This window comes from Solea solea, chromosome 1, assembly GCF_958295425.1.
Source record: "Solea solea chromosome 1, fSolSol10.1, whole genome shotgun sequence".
NCBI classification, from domain to species: domain Eukaryota; kingdom Metazoa; phylum Chordata; class Actinopteri; order Pleuronectiformes; family Soleidae; genus Solea; species Solea solea.
In genome coordinates, this window is record NC_081134.1 from 19,987,106 (window position 1) to 20,007,460 (window position 20,355).

At 41.5% G+C, this 20,355-nt stretch overlaps 1 protein-coding gene across 1 annotated transcript in view; it reads right to left on the reverse strand.

Moving 5' to 3' along the window:
- LOC131440752 (cadherin-12-like) overlaps positions 1–8,238 on the reverse strand; it is a 43,505-nt gene extending 35,267 nt beyond the window's left edge. The window contains exon 1 of the mRNA XM_058614661.1: positions 7,938–8,238. Coding sequence (XP_058470644.1) covers positions 7,938–8,234 — 297 coding nt within the window. The 5' untranslated portion in view covers positions 8,235–8,238. The remainder of the gene's footprint in view (positions 1–7,937) is intronic.
- Positions 8,239–20,355: the final 12,117 nt, after the last annotated feature.

Consider the following 20,355-nt stretch of genomic DNA (forward strand, 5'->3'; position numbering starts at 1 on the left):
TCAAGTTCTTAAAGGGAAACTCAATGACAGGAACCAGAACAGGGGATATAACACTGTCGCACCAGAGAAGAATTGCTGAGTTACGCTCGTTACGACACGTAGTTTGAAAATAAACGTGCTATCCTGGGCTCCGACTGGTGATACATCATGACGTGTACGACTCCCTCATGTAGTGTGAATTTTACAACTGCTAGACTTTGACAGTCATGTCGTGTGAACGTGGCTTAGTTCTGTTAGAAATCTGTCGCAACAGACTTTCAGCTCTTTCTCCTCCTTGCAAACGAGAATATAACTGATGCCAAAACTCGCTCGTGCCTAAATCTATAAGTGTGCTCAGGACAGTTTGTGTGCAACAGCTCAACCGCGCCACTGGGGAACAAGCAGACATTATAATATGCAGCACATAGAACACATCAGTGTCTTGAGTGCTTGTGATGAATTTGCCGTTTGATGACCCAGCTGTGCGGCGGGAATAAGCCGTGAACAAACAGAAGGAGATGGGTTCTTCAAACTGTCTTTGCGTCCAAATCCCATGCAGTATGTTTTCATTCTGTTTTCATAACTTGATTTGTAAACACCCACAACTAAAGTCTCCAGTCCCGCCCACCCATCACGGGGAGTCACTGCCCTTGCAGCTCTCAACACAGTATACGATATTATTTATATCTGAAATCTGGTTTAGCTGTATTGAGGATGGCAGGTGTGCAATGAGCCTGTTGCACCAGAGATTTAATTTAGTTTAATATTCTGAGTCATGTCTGTGGCTCACAAAACAGAAGCACCGTGGTTCATTTTAGAGGAGGAAAATGCTTTTGGCTTAATGTTATTTAACAGCTTGTGTGAAGTTTTTATCATGAATTTGATCATGTTGGAGTGGCAACTTATGGTTCCCTATTAAATGTCTCCTGCTTAATGTCATATATTACATACAGCTATCGTCTGTGCCAAATTGAACTTTGCTTTGGACTTGCAAAATGGGAAAACCCAAAAGTGGTACCTCAACAGGCAATCGAACAATCTGGTAAAACAATGCTAACAAGAATCACTGGCCAAGTAAACTGAAAGTAAACTACCAAAGTAATAAAACAGAATTCCAAACTAAAATATACAAAGAAACAAAAAGTCCCACCAGAAAAGCACAAATGTTCAAAAGAGTCTGTAAGTAACAGCAGAGCCTTGCAACTTCAGTAAAATTCAAATGTTCTATTCCTATTTTCTGTACTTTATAACATTTATTACCAACGTGAGTGTGTGACAGTGTGATATATATCGTATTCCTCTGTGCCACAAGGCTCCATTGTTTCCAAAGACTTAAAAAAAAAAAAACTCCTCTGTAAGCCATACTGTTGCACTGGGAGACAACAAAGTAGTGGTTGACAAAAATATAAAAATAAAACACAATAAAGCCTCTAGCTTTATCCTCTAACTTGCATTCCCATGACCATTGCTTTTTTGTTTTAAGAGATAAATCTGATTCAGCTGCATTTTCACACAAAAAAAATGGAAAATAAATTGTGTCCAGTGTGACGTTATTAAGCATTGACTGTATATGGAAATAGTTCATAGTCTACATTATAACGTGGGACTCAGCGAACCAATTAACCAATTAACCAATTAACATGGGTTATAACAACTTTCTAAAATGACAAACACCTATACTACTGACATAATATTCTATTGGTAGAGGGACAGTCACTAAGTGATGACTCCGCCCACGTTGAGAAGGTACTTTTTTTTTGTAGTGGAGATGCAACCTAAATCGTGCCGCGCTGTGGAAAAGGGCCATAAGGGGCAGTCAAAGGGTTTTGTCTTCACCTTAACCCTAACCCTGTCACATTGCCCATTACAGTGCATGAGTCGGGTTTAATGGGTTACAAAGGTGAAATAACTGTCCAGTGGTCGTCTGAAATGGTTTCATATAACCCACAAGAGAAAACACACTGGACGTCCCCTACATTTCAAGAGAAACACATCTTTGAAAAGGTCATAAATCTGGATCCAGATGACAACCAAAACCTAATAATTCCTTCCGTGAGCCGAAACCTACATCCTCCCATCCAATTCTGTTTCTGGCTGAACTTTTGCTCCAAACCTGCCTGCACAGACCCAGTCTGGGTTTGTTTGCACTAATCGCTCTGACACTAAGTGGTAAGGGTCATCAGATTCCTTCTACTAACCCCCCTCCGTCCCTTCACAAAGAGCTGCCTACTCCTGTGATAATAAAGCCGTAACACTGCTATTAGCACCAACAGCATTAATCAGGAGCCCCTGGGCACGCGTCCTCTCTGGCTGAGCATGATTAGAGCCTGGGTTATTCAGCCTGACTAACTCTTTAGCCCGTGCATGTGTTCTCCCCCTCAGCCTGTAGCTGAGCCAACGGAGGACAGCAGAGCTCAGACAAGTTGGCTTTTTTTAAAATGCACTGAGTCAGTTGTGCAAAAATACCACATTAACGTGCCAGGCTGATTTCCCTTTTGTCACACATGTAGGCGCTGATCTCAGGTCATGGTGCGAGACAATTTCTTTGGGTGACTCATGCAAAGCAAGGCGTCTTTTCTTATGTTTGAGTATTGTGTACAGTGTACTGCAGAATGCTGCTGGCTCTCCATTCTCCATGTTTGCATTCACTCGCGTTTGTCTACAAAAGAGGGCAAAAAGGTAAAGAAGAGGGAAGAAACAAATAATAGACACAACATTGACCTCTATTGACCTCTACAGCACTTGATGAGACCAGTTAATGTTCATCAAATAACCTCCATTTATCTTTACCTAATGACAAAGGGAGACATTGTGGCTTATTACCACTTAAATGCTGTACATTTGCCACAATCTTCTGTATAAATAATGATAACCTCGTGCTCAAAAGCTGAATATAGCAGTGATAGCAACAAGAAAAAATAAGTTAAGCAAGAAGAAAAATCTTCCCTTCAGGTGTCTACTGATAAATAACTAGTTATGGATGGACTTCAATATTATTTGCCAACTTTTTTGATGATCGATCGGTCGTTGGTATTAATGTTTTCAACTTTATTGATTATTGATTATTGTTCATTTGTTCTATGACATTAAACGGACAAAACACGGACACAACTGTTGTCATTGTGATATTTGGGAAACACTGAAACACTTGACATTCTATGGAGCCAACGACTTGAACAGTTTAAATGGAGATAAAATAATCCACAGCATTAGCAATCGAGGACGAATATGGTGAGTTTGCAGTCCTAAAATCAACAATACACAAATAATACTGTATATATATATATATATACATATATTTATACATGTATATATGTATATATACATACAGTATATGTATATATACATACAGTATATGTATATATATATATATATATATAATGGATTCTGACAACTGACAGTCTCCTTACAGTATTGGCGTATTTCCACTGGTTCTACTCACCTCGCTCGCCTCGGCACAGCATGACACGGCACGATTAGGTTGCATCTCCACTACAGAAAATTACCCACTTAATGTGGGCGGAGTCATCAGTGACGTTTTATATGCGACACACACACACACACACACACACACACACGAGTGACTAGTGACTTTACACCACACTTCTGTAGTTGTTGTAGATTAACCCACGTTTTTAGGATTGTTAAGTAGTTTTAAGTGATCTACAATTCGGCACTGATTTTACAGCCTCCTACTCCACGGACTACAGCGGCAGCGGTCTGTGCTCCACTCCACTTTAAAAGACTCCTGTTAAATATAGAGGTTTCCCTGGTTGTTGTTGGAGATTAACCCACGTTTTTAGGATTGTTAAGTAGTTTTAAGTGATCTATAATTCGGCACTGTTCGGCTTGATTTGTGTGTGGGACGTCTCTTCCTGTGACGGCACTCTGGCCAGTCAGTGGCCAGCAGTTTGACCAATCATCGCATAGTACCTGCTTAAGCACGCTTGGAACCTCGCCGGAGCAGGTACTAAAAATAGTACCTGGTACCAGGTACTATAATAGTGGAAACACTACTTAAACCGCGCCGTGGCGAGGCGAGGCGAGTAGAGCCGGTGTAAATGCGCCATAAGTGTCACGGGTGTGGTCTTCTAGTATCTCATTCAAACTGTTTGCTTCAGATGTCCAGTAGGGGGCAGAATAAACAACTGGACCCAGCTTTCACAGGTTTTAGTGACGGCCATAAAATGAACTAAATAATGAAATACCTACAACACTACAACACAACCGTATTCTATATTCATCGAATGCACATTCAGCATCAATACAAATAAAGATACTTGGAAAGTATTGTCTCTTGTTTCTAAGAGTGTGTGGGATCAAAATGATTTGACGGCAACCCAGCTGCTGATCAAAGTCTCCCGAGAGCAAGCAAACACACACTGGGGCCTTGATTTACACGCATTGATTGCTGATTGTGGATTTTGATCATTATGTGGTGATTGACCTCTACACTGCCCATTACTGCCAAAACTGCTGCTGCTGATTGTAAGTGCACATCGGAAACTGACCTGTTGCAATAAATCACAAAGCGGTGTTTTTCTTTTTTTTTCTAATGAGTTTGTCTCCAAATTGCTCACAGCCTCCTGCTGCACTTTCACATAAGTGAGACCATGTACTAAGTATGTAATAAACGACCTTCCCTCACAACAGCTGAAAAGAAATGCATGGCCATTGGCTCAGTGGGTGATGAACCTGGCTATAGATTCACACACACGCACACACAGAGCAAAAACAACAGCAGAAGGACCTTCATCAGAGCAAGTCATTAATAGACGGGACTCTTAGGAGCTTATAATGACATTATATAAGCGCGCTGGTACTTTATCACGCACGTACACATACGAAATCAAGTTCACAGCTCAGAAGACAGTGGGACAGAATAAACACAAGCCTCGAGTGCAATTACGAGTACAACTAATGCTGTTTCACAGGAGTGCAGAGCACATATTGTTTAACTACATGAAGAAATGATCATTAAAGGATTTAAGGACTCAAAACAGGCAGGGTACACCCAGGACAGGTCGCTCGTCCATGGCAGGGCCACACAGAGACAAACGCCTTACAGTCAGTTTGGAGTGTGACATTAGCCGGAGGAACCTGGAGAAAACCCACACACACGCACAGAGAACATGCAAACTCTTGCACAGACCGAGTCACGACACAAACACGAATGTGCCAGTGCCACTGGAAAGGGGTCATTTGTATCTGACAATGAGCTCATGTTATGATTCGGTCATGAACTCATAACTGAATAAGTCTGCACAGTTGCTGGTCTTAGAAAACAACAGCTGCTAGATTCTTTTCTTCTTCAAGATTCAAAAAAAGAAAAAAAGGAAAAAAAAAAAAGCTTCTTATATTAAATGATAAACAATGACATCACGGTAACTCGGTTATCCACTCACAACAAACTAGAGAGCAGGTCTCTCTGCATCACAGGATTAGGTTATGTTGTGTTTCTTGTTTTTCTTTGCAACATCTGATGTGGACTCGATTTGACATAACTGCAGGAGATTTGATTTGCCAACAGGTGTCCTGTTTTTTCAGCCTCTCGCCGGCTCCTTACCACCTACACCCTCTCTCTCTCTCTCTGTGTGTGTGTGTGTGTGTGTTTGCCAGCTGCAGGTCAGGCTTCCTGCGGAGACAAAGCTGCTGCCATTCAACAGTGGTAGACCCGGCTGGTGGAGAGCTGCTGGCAAGACAGACTGCCAGAGTTATTCACATCCACAACCACATCCTGAGCTCCATCATGTGGAGCCTGGATAAGTGATTTTCTCTGTGGTGAGATGATTAGAGAAGATGCCCAAAGTCGCTTCAGCTGTACATACAGTGCATTAGCAACTGTAGATGCAATGCACATAAGTCACTTATCAAACTGTGCTCACAGAATAGGTTGATTATGGCAAATTATTTCATCAGTGGGAACACAACAGCAAGCACTGTCTTCACTACTGTCATATAAGTCTGTTTCCCATGATGATGGAAACCTACCTCTGATATACTGCCCCCTGGTGGTGTGACTGCATTACGGTAACGCAAAGATCGAGACCAAAATGCTGTGCCAGTCGAGTTGTTTTGTCTTTTTCATGGAGAGGATAATGTCGTGGGGAAAAATAAATAAATAACACAATCTTTTCTGAGCCCTAACCACAATCCAAAACATTACATTTATATGCACATGAGAATAACGGATGCACTTTCGCTTCAGGAAGCACACACACACCTTGCAGAGCACAATTGAGGAAGCGTAATGAGGAGACAAGGTTGGGTGTAAAAAAAATTACATACAGGTCTGAAACGAGCAGCAGCATTTTCACAGCCAGTAAAAGGCAAAGGTGTTGCAAGTTGAGTTTAGCACATATACCGTTGATTTGCAAACATGCATGCTTGTCTAACTGGTCTCAGAATAAACATGTGTATCGATGGCAATATAGCAAGATTTCCCTATGAAACCCAGCACATAAGGAACAGATGATGATGACCAGCATCAGTAGATTCATACATTCCAGGAACGTCTGTGTGTCTGTGTGTGTGTTATTCGCATATCTCTCGACCCGATGTTCCGGTTGATTTCAAACTTGACAGGTGTCTTCCTACGGGCACGAGTGAGTGCAGTGCCAAGGTTGACGTTGATTGGATAAGTGATGCAAAAGATATATCGGCAAAAAGAAGCACACATTGGGCCGCTCTTCTGCAGCCACTCCCCCTCTCACTCACACAGCACTGAGTGCGATAAGGTGCTGCGAAGCTGAGGTAGACCACGAACGCAGTGCCCCCAACCACAGACTGTTCACCCCACTCCCCCCCTCCCGAGAGGCGTTACAGGTCTCTCCGCACCCGAACCAGCAGTTTCAGAGCTCAGAGCTTCTTTCCTGCAGCTGTCACCTTACTGAACTCTAGCTCTGCATCCCGGTGACAACCAACCAACTGTTATGCAACCAAGTAGGGCTGTAATCAACCAAAGAAATTCATGGTCGACTGAAACCCTGAAATTTCGACTCAAAATCGACTAGTTGAGGGGGGGACTGATGGCTCTGAAAGCGTTTTGCTTCTCGTGCATCTGCGCAATATCATAGCGCATGGTTTCCGAAAATATACTATATACTATACTATACTACGTTGATATCAGCACGATATCAACAATGAAGGAATATTTAGATTATTTGTCTCTGTGCCTGTCCTCGCACAGAGCGAGACTGAACTAAAACATTGAAATATGCCAATTCTGATATGTTCATGTACTCAAAACGGACGGAGCAACATAACACAGACAAGTTAGCTTACTGTTTTTATATGACATGTTTGTAGTCGAGCTGTGATATGCAAACTGTTGCTGGCAAACTTTGCATTTGACTTTTTTTTTTATCACCATCTATTTTTGTAAAATGCTGCAACCAAGTAGTTCATTTTTCCATATTTATTGTATGCCATTATTTGCTTTCTACTAAATACAAATAAAAATGTCACTGAACTTTTGCTGTGTAATAGTAACCATGAGCACTCAAACACACCAAACCAACAATTACTAAAAACATATTATATTAATGAAAGGAAAATGGGTCAGCACGATTGCGGTGCTCATCAAGGGTGAAGATGTCAAATGTCATGTCCTCACAATAATAAGGGAGAGTTTAATATAAATGGCAGTCCAAAGAGAAAAGAGTTTATATTAATCCATATATTTTAAGTTGCAATGATTTTCAACTCAAATGTGTTCTAATGCTCTGCCTGAATGGACACTGTTCCATTTAAATAACACTGCGGGGGAGTTATAGAGCCTTTTCAGTGCATTCATTCAACCATGGTAAGTGCACCTGAGAAGTCCTCTGTGCTTAATATCATGTTATTGACCAATATTTGACCAATACGGTGAAAGCAAAGCTTTCCTGTTCAAAGAGTGATGTTGTAAAAAAAGAAAAATTGAATGGAAACATGAGCCAAAACACAACTTTTCTTACCTTTCCAACATACTGTGGTTCGGTCCCCATGTATTCCTCCAAAACAAAGAACTGGTTCCACACCCATCCTCTTTTAATACGATGCATCCTCGACCTGTCGCGTTTCCTCGGCCTTGTCCCGCCCTCTAACGACGCCACTCGCCCAGCGGACGGCCTCGCGCTCCTCGCTCCAATCGCCCGTCTACCTGACATCGCCGCGACCTTAGTTCTGCTCCAGAGCTGAGGATGCTGGGAGCTGTAGTCCAACAGGAAACAAGAGCCCACCAGGAATAGAGTGACATATTTCCTTGTGGTCATCAGGGAGTGTCAAGATAAAGAACAAATAAAAAAAAGGTACGAGACAGTTCAGTGTGTTGGGTACTTCCAGGTTGGAAATGGACATATATCCAAGGTCGGATCTGAATCCCGATATTCCAGCGTGATCCAAGACATGCAATCTGTTAATGTAATGTCCTTGGGAGAGTGTTGCAGTCACGATAGGTCATTATGTTGGACGAGAGCGTCTCTGATGTGGCTGTGACTCTATCAAAGGGCTTTGTTCAGTCGAGTTTGGGTTCTGGCTCTGTGATGACCTGATGATATTTGAAGTGCTCTCGTGAATTCTTTGATGTGTCAGTCTTCGGCTTCACCACCTGGAGGGGGAAAGAAATGAGATAATAACATGTAAGTTCATTCTTGTCCTTGGAAACAATCATTTACCCAAAGCAAAGCTGTTTTCACATCACCAGAATTTCACATTTGTGTCCCATGACAGCAGTCAATAGAGAACAATTCTTATTCATAGATAAGATAAGCTGACTAAACGTAGTCGTGTGCTGGCAAAACAGACACCTAATGGATGATACTAGCTGTCAATCACACAGGTCTTTACTACATCCATTTTCATACACCAGTGTTTCCCAACTGCCCTGCGTGTTTTAGACGTTTCCCTGCTCCGACACACCTGACAAATGGCTCATTACCAGGCTTTTGCAGAGCTTGTAGATGAGCTGACAATTTGAATCAGGTGTGTCGGAAGCAGGGAAGCATCTAAAACATGGAGGGCAGTGGCTCGCAGGGACCGGGATTGAGAAACGCTGGCATCAACCTTTGCGGGCAATAGCTTAGGCCAGACATCCATCCATCCTTGAGCCAGTCCCAGCTGACATTGTGTGAGAGGCACTGTACACTACAGACAAGGAGACACACACATCATTCACACTAGCATTTACACCTACGATCAGAGTCTCCATTAAACCTAAGCCCAGTATGTCTTTGCACTGTAGGAGGGAAAAACCAGTGGAAAACCCATCGAGGGAAAATTTGAAAACCCCCCACACACAGAAAGGTCACTTGAAACGTCCACTCATTATTACACAGATTATTGTACAAGACATCTGAGAGGTGACTCAAGTGTTTATTCGCTCCGACATTGTCTCGAACAGATCAGGCCAAGGATCCGGGATTGGATCTCAAATCAGATCAAAGGGCTCTAATTAGAAAAAGGCTTTAGAATGCGGGCTTGGCGGCCTCGTTGGATTAGCCCGACAGCTGATGCGTGGCACTTGTATGTGCAGAGGGGGCTGTTTGTTTATGCATTACACCATTACAAAGTCTTATTAGCTGTGTCATGTGTAATAGGAAAAGAATGCCCAGTCTTGTGTGGCATTCTGACAAGGGTCTGGAACCCATTAGCAAACACAAGGAGACCTGCACTGAAACGTAAAGAAATGAAACCGTACATCTACGGCATTAGACACCGTCAGGCGGAATGTAGGGTTTATGGTGAGTGTAAGTGACCGTGGAAAGGTGAGGATGAAGACATTGAAAGGAAAGTGGTGTTGAGAAATAGTATCGCTAATCAGCAATGCACACTGACTATAGATGGAACAGTGCTGATTCAATCAACTGGGCTGTCAAGTTCATTTACCTCTTAATCACATGAAATAAGGCAGGGAGGTAAATAATAATAATTAGAGCCAATATATTTGGATCAGTCGTAAAATGAAAGGGAATTTTGCCATAACATACACAAATGATATATAACACCTGACAATGAAATAAACACTAGTAATATATACATATATAAAAGTAAGAGTCTAAGGAGGAAGATAAATGTGTAGAAAATATATATGGGTTATACAAGAAACCATGTTTAATGACCCACAGTTTAACACGTACACCAATCAGCCACTGCTTTAAAAAAAAAAAAAAGTTTTAATGTTGTGCAAGCAAAAGAAAATGACCCAAAAATACAAATTCATTCGGGAATGAACTTTAAATATAAAAACATTGTGTACATCAGCCATAGCATGAAAAAAAAAGTTCCTGTTGAGTTCAGTTCATGTTGTCTTCAGTGCAAAGTAGAGTTTATACATTTAGAGCAATTAAAGATAATTATGTGAGGGAATGTCATTTTTCTGTTTGCCCCAGTCCAGAGAATGGAACACCCCAGTGTGGCAGCAGAGACCTGCTGTGTATTCAGATCACCTCTACTGTTTGCAAACCTAATTACTCAATTTTCTCCACTTTTTTTTTTTTATTTTTAGGATTTAGTTTCCTGAACTAATTTACCCAAAATCTCCAATCACCCATAGTGCCACAGTGAAAATGGATTCTTGGATATACTGTATATATAAATATAATTTAAACATTAAAAACTGAAGTCCGTAATTGCCAAAAGTGTTCAGACCAATTGTGATCAGGTGAAATTTATAAAACCCTCAGTGAAGTGCATCTGTGGCAAATTTCATTTATCAGACACAATTTAGAAAAGTACACACCTGTGTATTTATGCTCCCATGATTCACAATGTATGACATGTCAAAGAAAAACAAACAACAAGCTGTGAGACCCAAAAAAAACTCTCTGCAGACGTCTATGGTTAAACTGTAAAATAAGCACGGATCAGGACAAGATAATAACCTCATCTCTAAAGCTTTATGTGTGTGGGTTGGTCAGTGGTTTGGTCAGTGGGTTGGTCAGTGGTTTGGTCAGTGGTTTGGTCAATGGGTTGGTCAGTGGATTGGTCAGTGGGTTGGTCAGTGGTTTGGTCAATGGGTTGGTCAGTGGATTGGTCAGTGGTTTGGTCAGTGGTTTGGTCAATGGGTTGGTCAGTGGTTTGGTCAGTGGATTGGTCAGTGGGTTGGTCAGTGGGTTGGTCAGTGGATTGGTCAGTGGGTTGGTCAGTGGTTTGGTCAGTGGGTTGGTCAGTGGTTTGGTCAGTGGGTTGGTCAGTGGTTTGGTTAGTGGATTGGTCAGTGGATTGGTCAGTGGTTTGGTTAGTGGTTTGGTCAGTGGGTTGGTCAGTGGTTTGGTCAGTGGATTGGTCAGTGGGTTGGTCAGTGGGTTGGTCAGTGGATTGGTCAGTGGGTTGGTCAGTGGATTGGTCAGTGGGTTGGTCAGTGGTTTGGTCAGTGGGTTGGTCAGTGGTTTGGTCAGTGGATTGGTCAGTGGTTTGGTTAGTGGATTGGTCAGTGGGTTGGTCAATGGTTTGGTCAGTGGGTTGGTCAGTGGTTTGGTCAGTGGATTGGTCAGTGGGTTGGTCAGTGGTTTGGTCAGTGGGTTGGTCAGTGGTTTGGTCAGTGGGTTGGTCAGTGGGTTGGTCAGTGGATTGGTCAGTGGTTTGGTCAGTGGATTGGTCAGTGGGTTGGTCAGTGGGTTGGTCAGTGTTTGGTCAGTGGGTTGGTCAGTGGATTGGTCAGTGGGTTGGTCAGTGGTTTGGTCAGTGGGTTGGTCAGTGGTTTGGTCAGTGGTTTGGTCAGTGGATTGGTCAGTGGTTTGGTCAGTGGATTGGTCAGTGGTTTGGTTAGTGGATTGGTCAGTGAATTTGTCAGTGGGTTGGTCAGTGGATTGGTCAGTGGTTTGGTCAGTGGGTTGGTCAGTGGTTTGGTCAGTGAATTGGTCAGTGGTTTGGTCAGTGGATTGGCACCATAGGCCTGTAGGGTACAGTTATTGGTTTGCTATATGACAACTTGATAAAAGTTGTATAACAGAAACATTTTGAGTTTGACAAGAAGTATTTAAAGGAGCTACACATTTTTACTAACGCTGTATAGGTTCATATTTTAAAATTATTATTATTTTTATTTTATATTCTTTATTAATCGCTTAGGGCTCTGTTGTGGCAAAAATTGTCAAAAGGTGTCTAATGAAGAAATAAAGTTGGATCAATAAAGTAGACTGTTGGAGCTTGGTTTATTCTTTGCAAAGAGAGAGTCAAGATGGACAACTGCTCCAGTCAAGGATGACTTTGAGGCACAAAAGGAAATCTGTGTGTGTACAGTAGGTTGTCTGCACCTTTAAAGGTGATCTGTGCAGCTGGGGAAGATGACCTTGGGTCCCACGATCCGACAGGTCCGTGAATCAGGTTTTGTGTGGGTACAACTCAGTTTGCTAGGTGTTTAGACAAAGGGTGTTAATATGCTAGGGAGAGAGATATCTGGAAAGAGCGAAGTCAAAGTGTGTAAGTCAAAGGTGATCAAAGGTGTAAAGAGATGGAAAATGTTATTTTCCATGACAATTCCTCCCTTTAGATTATATACTAATCACTAAATAAGTAATAACATTTGGAAAAATCACACTAACTAAAAAACTTACGACAAAACCTACATCAAGTCACTAAACGTCATTAAAATAACCATGAATACAAAACAAGATCAATGCGTTAATCAACACCGCATTCTTTATCTGTATTTAACCCGTCCTCTACTACCGAGCCACAATGAGCAGCAATGGGGTTGGGTACCTTTGCTAAGGGGTGCCTCCCCTTTGAGGGGACTTAAATCGGCAACTCTCTCTCTATAAGCCAAGTTCCCTTTCCACTTGGCCATGGGCTGCCAAAAATATGAATCTCAGCCATAACAAAAATTTGGATCATAAATCACCCTGTGGATCAATTGTTCACGAATGGTAATAATGACTTTACTCACTCTTTCTATCACTTCTTTGTTTACCACAGAAATTAGCACGCTGACCAGCTAATCTTGGTTTGGCCAAGAAAATTGTTCTCAGAAACTTTTTCATTCAAAAGTTTTGACAAAGATTTGTATTTTGATTACCTGTTTAATGTATTTAATATTTAAACTAATATATATTAGTGCCTTGCAGTGCAGGCATAAAATGCAGATTTGGAGCGACAGACCATTACACCATTCATTTTATGCATATTTGTTTTTTTAATAACGGTTATATTTTATGAAATGGGAGAACAGAAAACCGGATCATAATTCACCGCGTTCTGAAGAAAACAAACACACCAGTGAACCTGTAACGATGTGGAGTGTGAGATGACGACAGGCTTTGACCCGTTAATGGCAGCCTTGTCTCCGTGTCACGTTGCCCGAACCGCTGCAGGACACAGAATAACTGTCTCCTGCTCGGCCACAGAGATGCTCTTTGTCGCACCGCACAGCTTCTCTGTTACATTTGGGAGGAGGTGTGTGAGAGAGCGCTGGGAGCCTCTATTTGAATCCCCTACACTAGAATCAGTGTTGCAGATTCACACGGCGCATGGGCAAAATGCACTCGAAAAGGACAGAGGGAGTAGAATTGTAATGCAGAACAACACCGTCGAGAAAATCCCACTCTTGCTTTAGGTCAGAGGAAAGGTTTGTCTGCCCCGCTGCCCCCTTTCACGATCATACGACCAGACTGTTGTGGATCAGTGCTCCCTGAAATAAAATATGGTGGAAATGCTTCTCTGTGTTTTTTTTTTTGCATTCTCCAGAGAGAGTTGTTAGCCCAGTCAGGCAAATAACCTCAAAGAGCATTGAAACCATTTTTAAAGGAAAATGAAAATGGAGTGGTAGCTAAGTGACCCGGAACTTTAAAGCGTGTTACACAACTGGCTCCAGCACAATCACTGACTTTACTGTAAATATGTTCTTGTGTTCCTGATGTGGCTGAGAGTCGATGGCAAGAATCACAAATCCATAATATATTCGGCGCGGTTAGGATATCATGACGAATCACACTGTGTCATTTCACACTTATAGAGCAAAAATAGCTTCAATGATATCATGTATTCACAAGAATCTAATAGCTGATCTACAAACAGAGCAGAGGGACGGAGGAAACGGAAAGAAACGGGGAAATGAAACCAGAAAAACAGAGAAGGAAAATACTCCAACACAGTCTAAAGAAGAGAACTCCCTCTGGCTTGGACTCTGCTTATGAGGCGACTGTTACCCCGACGGATTTGGCCGTTCCTGGATACCATTGATTTCCTTGGTCTGTGGTTTGAATGTTGAAATGCAGTACGCTGCTTCACTTTATCGTTTTTTTATCTCCTCCAGAGGTGAGAATCTCAGAAAGTCACACAGCTGGAGTAACAGCCCCATTACTTACTCTCTCCTGTAAGATACATTTGCAGTGTGGAGTCAACACAGAGTTCAATTCAAACAGCGAGGAAATAAAACCTAGAACTAGCAATTCACTTCTGTCCTATACTCCAAATATGTGATGGGAAGTTCCTCAACTGTTTGTTTTTTTCTAAACCATTTATGACATGTTTAAATTACACTTTTCTATGAAAGGACACCCTAGTCTTTTAAAATCTCTCTCTCTCTGGCTCATAAGAACTTTCTAAAATGGCAGACATGTTTACACTTTTTAGGACGCACATATTAAGTTTCCGTTGTAGCTACTTTTCCACTACAGTGACAAAAGACAGATCACCGACTCCCAGCACTGTACTTAAACACAGATAGTGTATGTATATATATACTTCACGTCAAATATCTATGTCAATGTCAAATAAAAATACAGATAAAAGAAAACATTTCACTCTATTCCAATACCATCCCAGACTGGATGCAGCCAGACCATGAACAACGTACGTGAGAAACAGCACTTAACCTTTTTTTTTTTTTATGGTTAAAAACTCCCTCCGCAAATAGACAGGTGTCTTTTGTAATATTCCACGGACCACTGAACACTAAGTAGCTAATTAACGACGATGTCAATCACACGCTGAAGGTGAAGCCCATAAAGGGGCAGAGCAGTTCACTGTGTTTGGAAACTCTGAAAACCCCAATTTACAGAAAGTTTCCACCAGGAAAAGGTTGACGGGAATATTACAGGAGCGGCAGATGGGTGGCGCTGTTTCCAGTGTCACTGGATACAAAGTTTGCCAATTTGGTGAGTAATAACATTTTGTTTCCTAAACTGAGAACAGGAAAAAGGTCGGGATTCTGGTTGAGGACCTTTTCTGTGTGGACATTTCCATGTTGGAAAGGGACTCTGTAGACTTCACAGACTTTGTTTTTGACTTGCGAGTGCATCTTTGTGTTGTCTTTCAAAATGTTTGTTTTCTATTCAGGAAATCAGAACAATGAAACATCTACTGCTAACTAAAACCCTCTCTGTGGGCCCTAATGTAAGAATGCAGATTAACAGTAAAAATTCAAACGACTCCGTAGGCACACAGGACAATCCTTCCGCATCACCACTTTCTTCATTCCCTCTTTTCTCTGTGGCTCAAAACTGCAACACAACTGGTCAATTGTGATTATCCACTTAACCTAATCCCTATTTGCATGCGTTAAGAAAGGAGGGAGCAAAGTGCACTACTTGCAGAATTTGCAATATTTTATGCTCAGGTGAGTTTTTAGGGCACAATGCAGGACATTTGGGGATGTGACCTAGCCATGTATGTTTCCAGGACATTTTTTTGTTTTGGCTTCATTAGATCGACACAATGACAGAGAGGAGAAAAGAGGAAAAAGACATGCTGTCAAAGCAAGGAGCTGTGGGGAAGTGCAGCCCATGACATACATGCCAGCTATCAGTTATTTGTTTGGAATCACTGTGGACACAAATGAAGCTCCATGGCTGGCAGATTGGCTGGACTGGATGTGGTCTCGCTGTAATGAGCCTCCGGTCAGCTGCTGCGTTTCATTTCACTCCCTTCTAACTACATTTCTTCCAGGTTTTTTTTTATCACCTTGTTATAATTTCCACAGGTGCTGAAGCAGACGATGAGAAACGTTGATGAAGAGATTTAATTGTGTACTTAGGTGGTTTCCAACTCTTTGGTGAAACACTCGAGGAATTTGTCGAAGAGAATCCAGGTCAATTAGCCGCGTGCAGATCATTCCATTATGACACGTCTGCCCATATGTCGCGAGCTCGACGTGTACTGTATCCACCAGCTGCGGCACATTAGTTTATCTGAATATAAAGTGTGAGGATGATGCTAATGGGATCTCGACACAGTGTAAAACATGGAAGCATTTACACTGACGCCTTGTTGTTCAAGCAGCTGTTGCAAAATAAAAAAGACCAACTTTTCACCTCAACACTTGCTTTTTTTTACATTACTAAGTTACTACTACAGTACCTTTACTACTGTATACGTACAGTATATACAGCGGTTTAAAGAATGTGTCTTATATCCTTTTTTTTTTGTTTTTGTTTCACCAACTATATAAACATACCTGAACAAAAAGTACTCAAAATGTTTCAAATTGGATTGAATTTGTGAAATTTGGAAAAAACATCACAGTTCAAAGTTCACGTGGCTCGTTTTTATGAACAAAAACAAAAGAAAAACATGTTTATTTTTGTGACTTCTAATTATTGCTACTTTATATCACTACTAAAAATGTGACTCATAACTTTGACTCAACAATAGCATTTTTTACAAAGTCTGAATAAGCGACCTATAAACACACACACCCACAGGATGTCCATATAAGGAGTTGTGTGTTATTTACCAAGGGCACAGATCCGTGAGCACTAAGGGTAAATAAATTATAACTTTTGTACGCCTCCAACATCAAATGTTAATCCTTTTCATTATATGTTAAAATTCAGTTTTATTAAACAATGTGTTTCGCCTGGCTCAAACACGACTGGTTACTGAAGCAGGTTGCATTCATGTTTTTGACTCACTGTCTGACCTTGTCCTCCACACCCTTTATAAATGATGTACTTATGGAGTAAATGATGTTGTTTTGACAGCTTGAACAGCTTTCTATTAGTGTGAGCGGTGTCATCATTTTAAGAGTCAGTTCTCCACTGCAGAGAACTGAGACCCGGAGCTGCTGCAACATGATCAAAGATATCATTTTTATTGTCTTTCGGTAACCAATAAATAAAGATAATGAAGTTGAAACTGGTCACAATTGTAAGTGACCTGGAATTTGTGATTGTGTGACTGCAACTCATCTGAGGTATGTTTGCAATTTCTCTTTGTTAACTCTTTCTAAACCAGTTTAGGGCTAAGATGTGAATTGTGGTGCGGTTCAGGTTATAGGTTACAGTTTGGCATAAAGTGTTTAGGGATTAATACAAAGATGGATAGCTGAGCTCGCCTGTGTGTGAATTTGAAGAATTTGCAGTCGTCGCACTTTTCATTCCAATCTAAATAAAGGTTTTTGCCCACACTTCAGCTTCATCACATATTCTTTGAATTTGTTATACACTGTATACACTGTGGAAGTTTTAGTCCTCCTCCGTGTCTGTATATGCATTATGTAAATTAATGCTGTCGCAACATGGCAATACTTATATGCAAGAACAACTCTGAACAGTTTCAAATATGATTATATTTGATGAAAAAAACTAATTAATTAGCTTCTTTTTTATATTGTAATAGTGCACATCTTTATGCAAATATATGCAATATAATCAGTGCAGCAACTTTTGCAGCATTGGCTTCTTTTTTTCCGCCGAAGCCCAAGACAGCCTAAAGATGTTGTCAGTGTGTTTGCCCACGAAGCAACTTTCCTAGGAATGAATGAAGCCCCAAGACACAACTGGCACAAAAAAAGAGCAAGGCAGTTTGCACAATAAAAGCTATTTTAAAGTCACGACTAATTACTGCCACTGCAGTTTTCATATAAATGAAAAATGACCTAAGACAAGACAGATTCAGGAGGCTCACTGAGGAGAGCATACTTACGCTGAGTACTTCCCATGGTTGCTGTTTAAAACAGTGTCACTTCTGCGTGTCACTGATTACAAAAGATGCTTTTTTTGAACTCACACCCAATGTTCATGAGACTTTTCCTTTGTAACGTGGAGTTTTATCATGCAGGCGGTCGCCACTGGAAGACAGGGAACTGTGGTCGTGATGGGACGAACGCGGCCAATAACAACTGACTCTGTGAATAGAATGTGACAGCCATGCTGTGACTGATTGGTAATAAGGCCCAAGAAAACATACACGGCGCCATCACACCAGCAGCAGCAGCAGCCGGGGATGTTGAAACGAGGCAGCTCGGCTCCATGGATGCTCTCCATGTCAGACCTGCAGCCTCAGCACAAATCCAGATAATCAAACCGGGCAACCCTTTGCAGTCGTTAAGTGTCCAATGTTGGTGATTCTGTGTCCTCACACCTCTGCTGTCGGCTGACAGGAGAGACATCTGACATGGCTTCTGCTGTTTGAAGATCCTCCACCTCGAGTTTGGATTGTCCTGTCAGCTCCAGCAAGTCTGGCCGTTCTGCTCTCGAGCTTCTCTCCTTAACGGAGAACTCAGTTTCCATCTCTCCTCTCCTACAACGACGTGCTGCTGAATTTGCTGTATTTCCTTTATTTGCAGGTTTCCCCTTGATTTCTGAACGTCTATTTGAGAAACCTCCACAATCAAGGCCCCAGTTGCCTTTTTATTCAGTTTAACCAAAGACAATGAGTTCCCAGTGGCTTCAAACTTATTCCATCTCACATCTTTCTTTCTTTTTTTAGGCCACTGCGCTCCTGGGAACATTTTATATCCTTGTCCTGATCTATTACTCACTACAGTTTTATCCCAGAAGTCCACAGAGAGTTTCGTTTTTTATTCATTCATGGTTTGAAACGTGGAACCTTAATTTACAACAGGAAGACTCTACTCGTGTTATAACCGTGTCTCTTGTATAATTAAAGCAATAAAAGTGGATTTAGGTGAACCCTGATGGCGAATGCGCGACGTGTTTTTGACCATGGGGGTTAAGTTATTGACACGAGTCAATCCAATAGGCTGAAAAATGCACATTCACTTCCCTCCCACAGCATCTAATGAAAGCCTGAAGTATTTACTCATCTTAATAAGAACATATGTCACAAGATTAAGTGTGATCATTTGATGAAATACCAGCAAGCCACTTTGTGAGGGTGAGAAAGGCTGATCTCTCCATGTGTGAGCGAATAACAATGCAGTGTGACATCCAGAGGAGTCATGGATGTTAGCATTCACAACAAAGAAAAACCTCATGATTAGTATGGTTGTATAGACTAACATACGCATTTTAAATCATTAATGGTTTGTTTTAGCGGCGTCCATAAAAACAGCATCATTGTTTACTGTTCTTTTGCATCCATAAACCTTTATTAAGTGATAAACAATCTCTCCATTAGTGCACATTAGCACAGGACTGCTCCCTCTCTCCATCCACATGTTGAGCTAAAGCTGCTGATTATATTTATATGACATTTACTGCTTATGAATCCTGAATGAGGGGCTGTGTGAATAAACTGTCTTTTAATACGAGTCAATATTGATGCATTACACGGCATGATTCCTCATAAACATTTAATAATGACAAGAGAGCAGCTCAGCAGACGCGGAGAGAGAGAGAGTGTGTGGCAGGGAGGTGGAGAGAGAGAGAGAGAGGGGGGAGACAGCAGGGGAGCTGAAACAGGTGCAAATCCCAGAAAACCCAGAAGTCATCAATCTTCCACTGAGGTGGAACAGGGCTGGCTGCCCCAGTTGCAGCCACACAGAAACTCTCTACATATTACTCTCATTCATTTCCATCTATCAGTAAATCCTTTTTTTTTCATGACGGCAATAGCAATTTGACAGGAAATATATAGAGAGGTTATTTTATTCAGGATTTGATTTGTTTAAAATTCGTTTTGTTGCAGTCAGATTCAGATATACATACATTTATATATATTTTTTTGCACTCGAGCCATGGAAGTTCATTACATCTCAAGGACAAACTATACTGCGTTTAGACCCTGAAGGAAAAAAAAAAACTTGACATAGACTGAACGTATTGCCATTTTGTTACATTTAATTTGAGATGTATCATCTGAGGCAGACTCGCGTTCCGTGCTGCCCTTCGCAGCAAGTCACAGAAAAGCCAAGGCAGAAGGTCAGAGAAGTACTCCACTCACATGCACAGCCGCTCTCACTTTTAACCAGGTGAGTTAACAATCGACATCATGGTGGAGGAAAATCATCATATCATCAGGAGATAATATATCCTCCTAACCACCCACACAAGTCAAAAGAGCCAATCCCAAAAACACTGAAGAGGCACCACTTCACTGTCTGACAACATAACTGTTATTCATTATGCGCCTTTGCGTTACATGGGATACAAATTCCCAACTCATTCTCCCAACCATCTGTAACCTATAGACCCACATCATTAACTCTTTAAAAAGGCACATGTCCGAGCAGTAGCTCCATATCAGATCCTTTGGGCCTCAATTGTTGCTGTA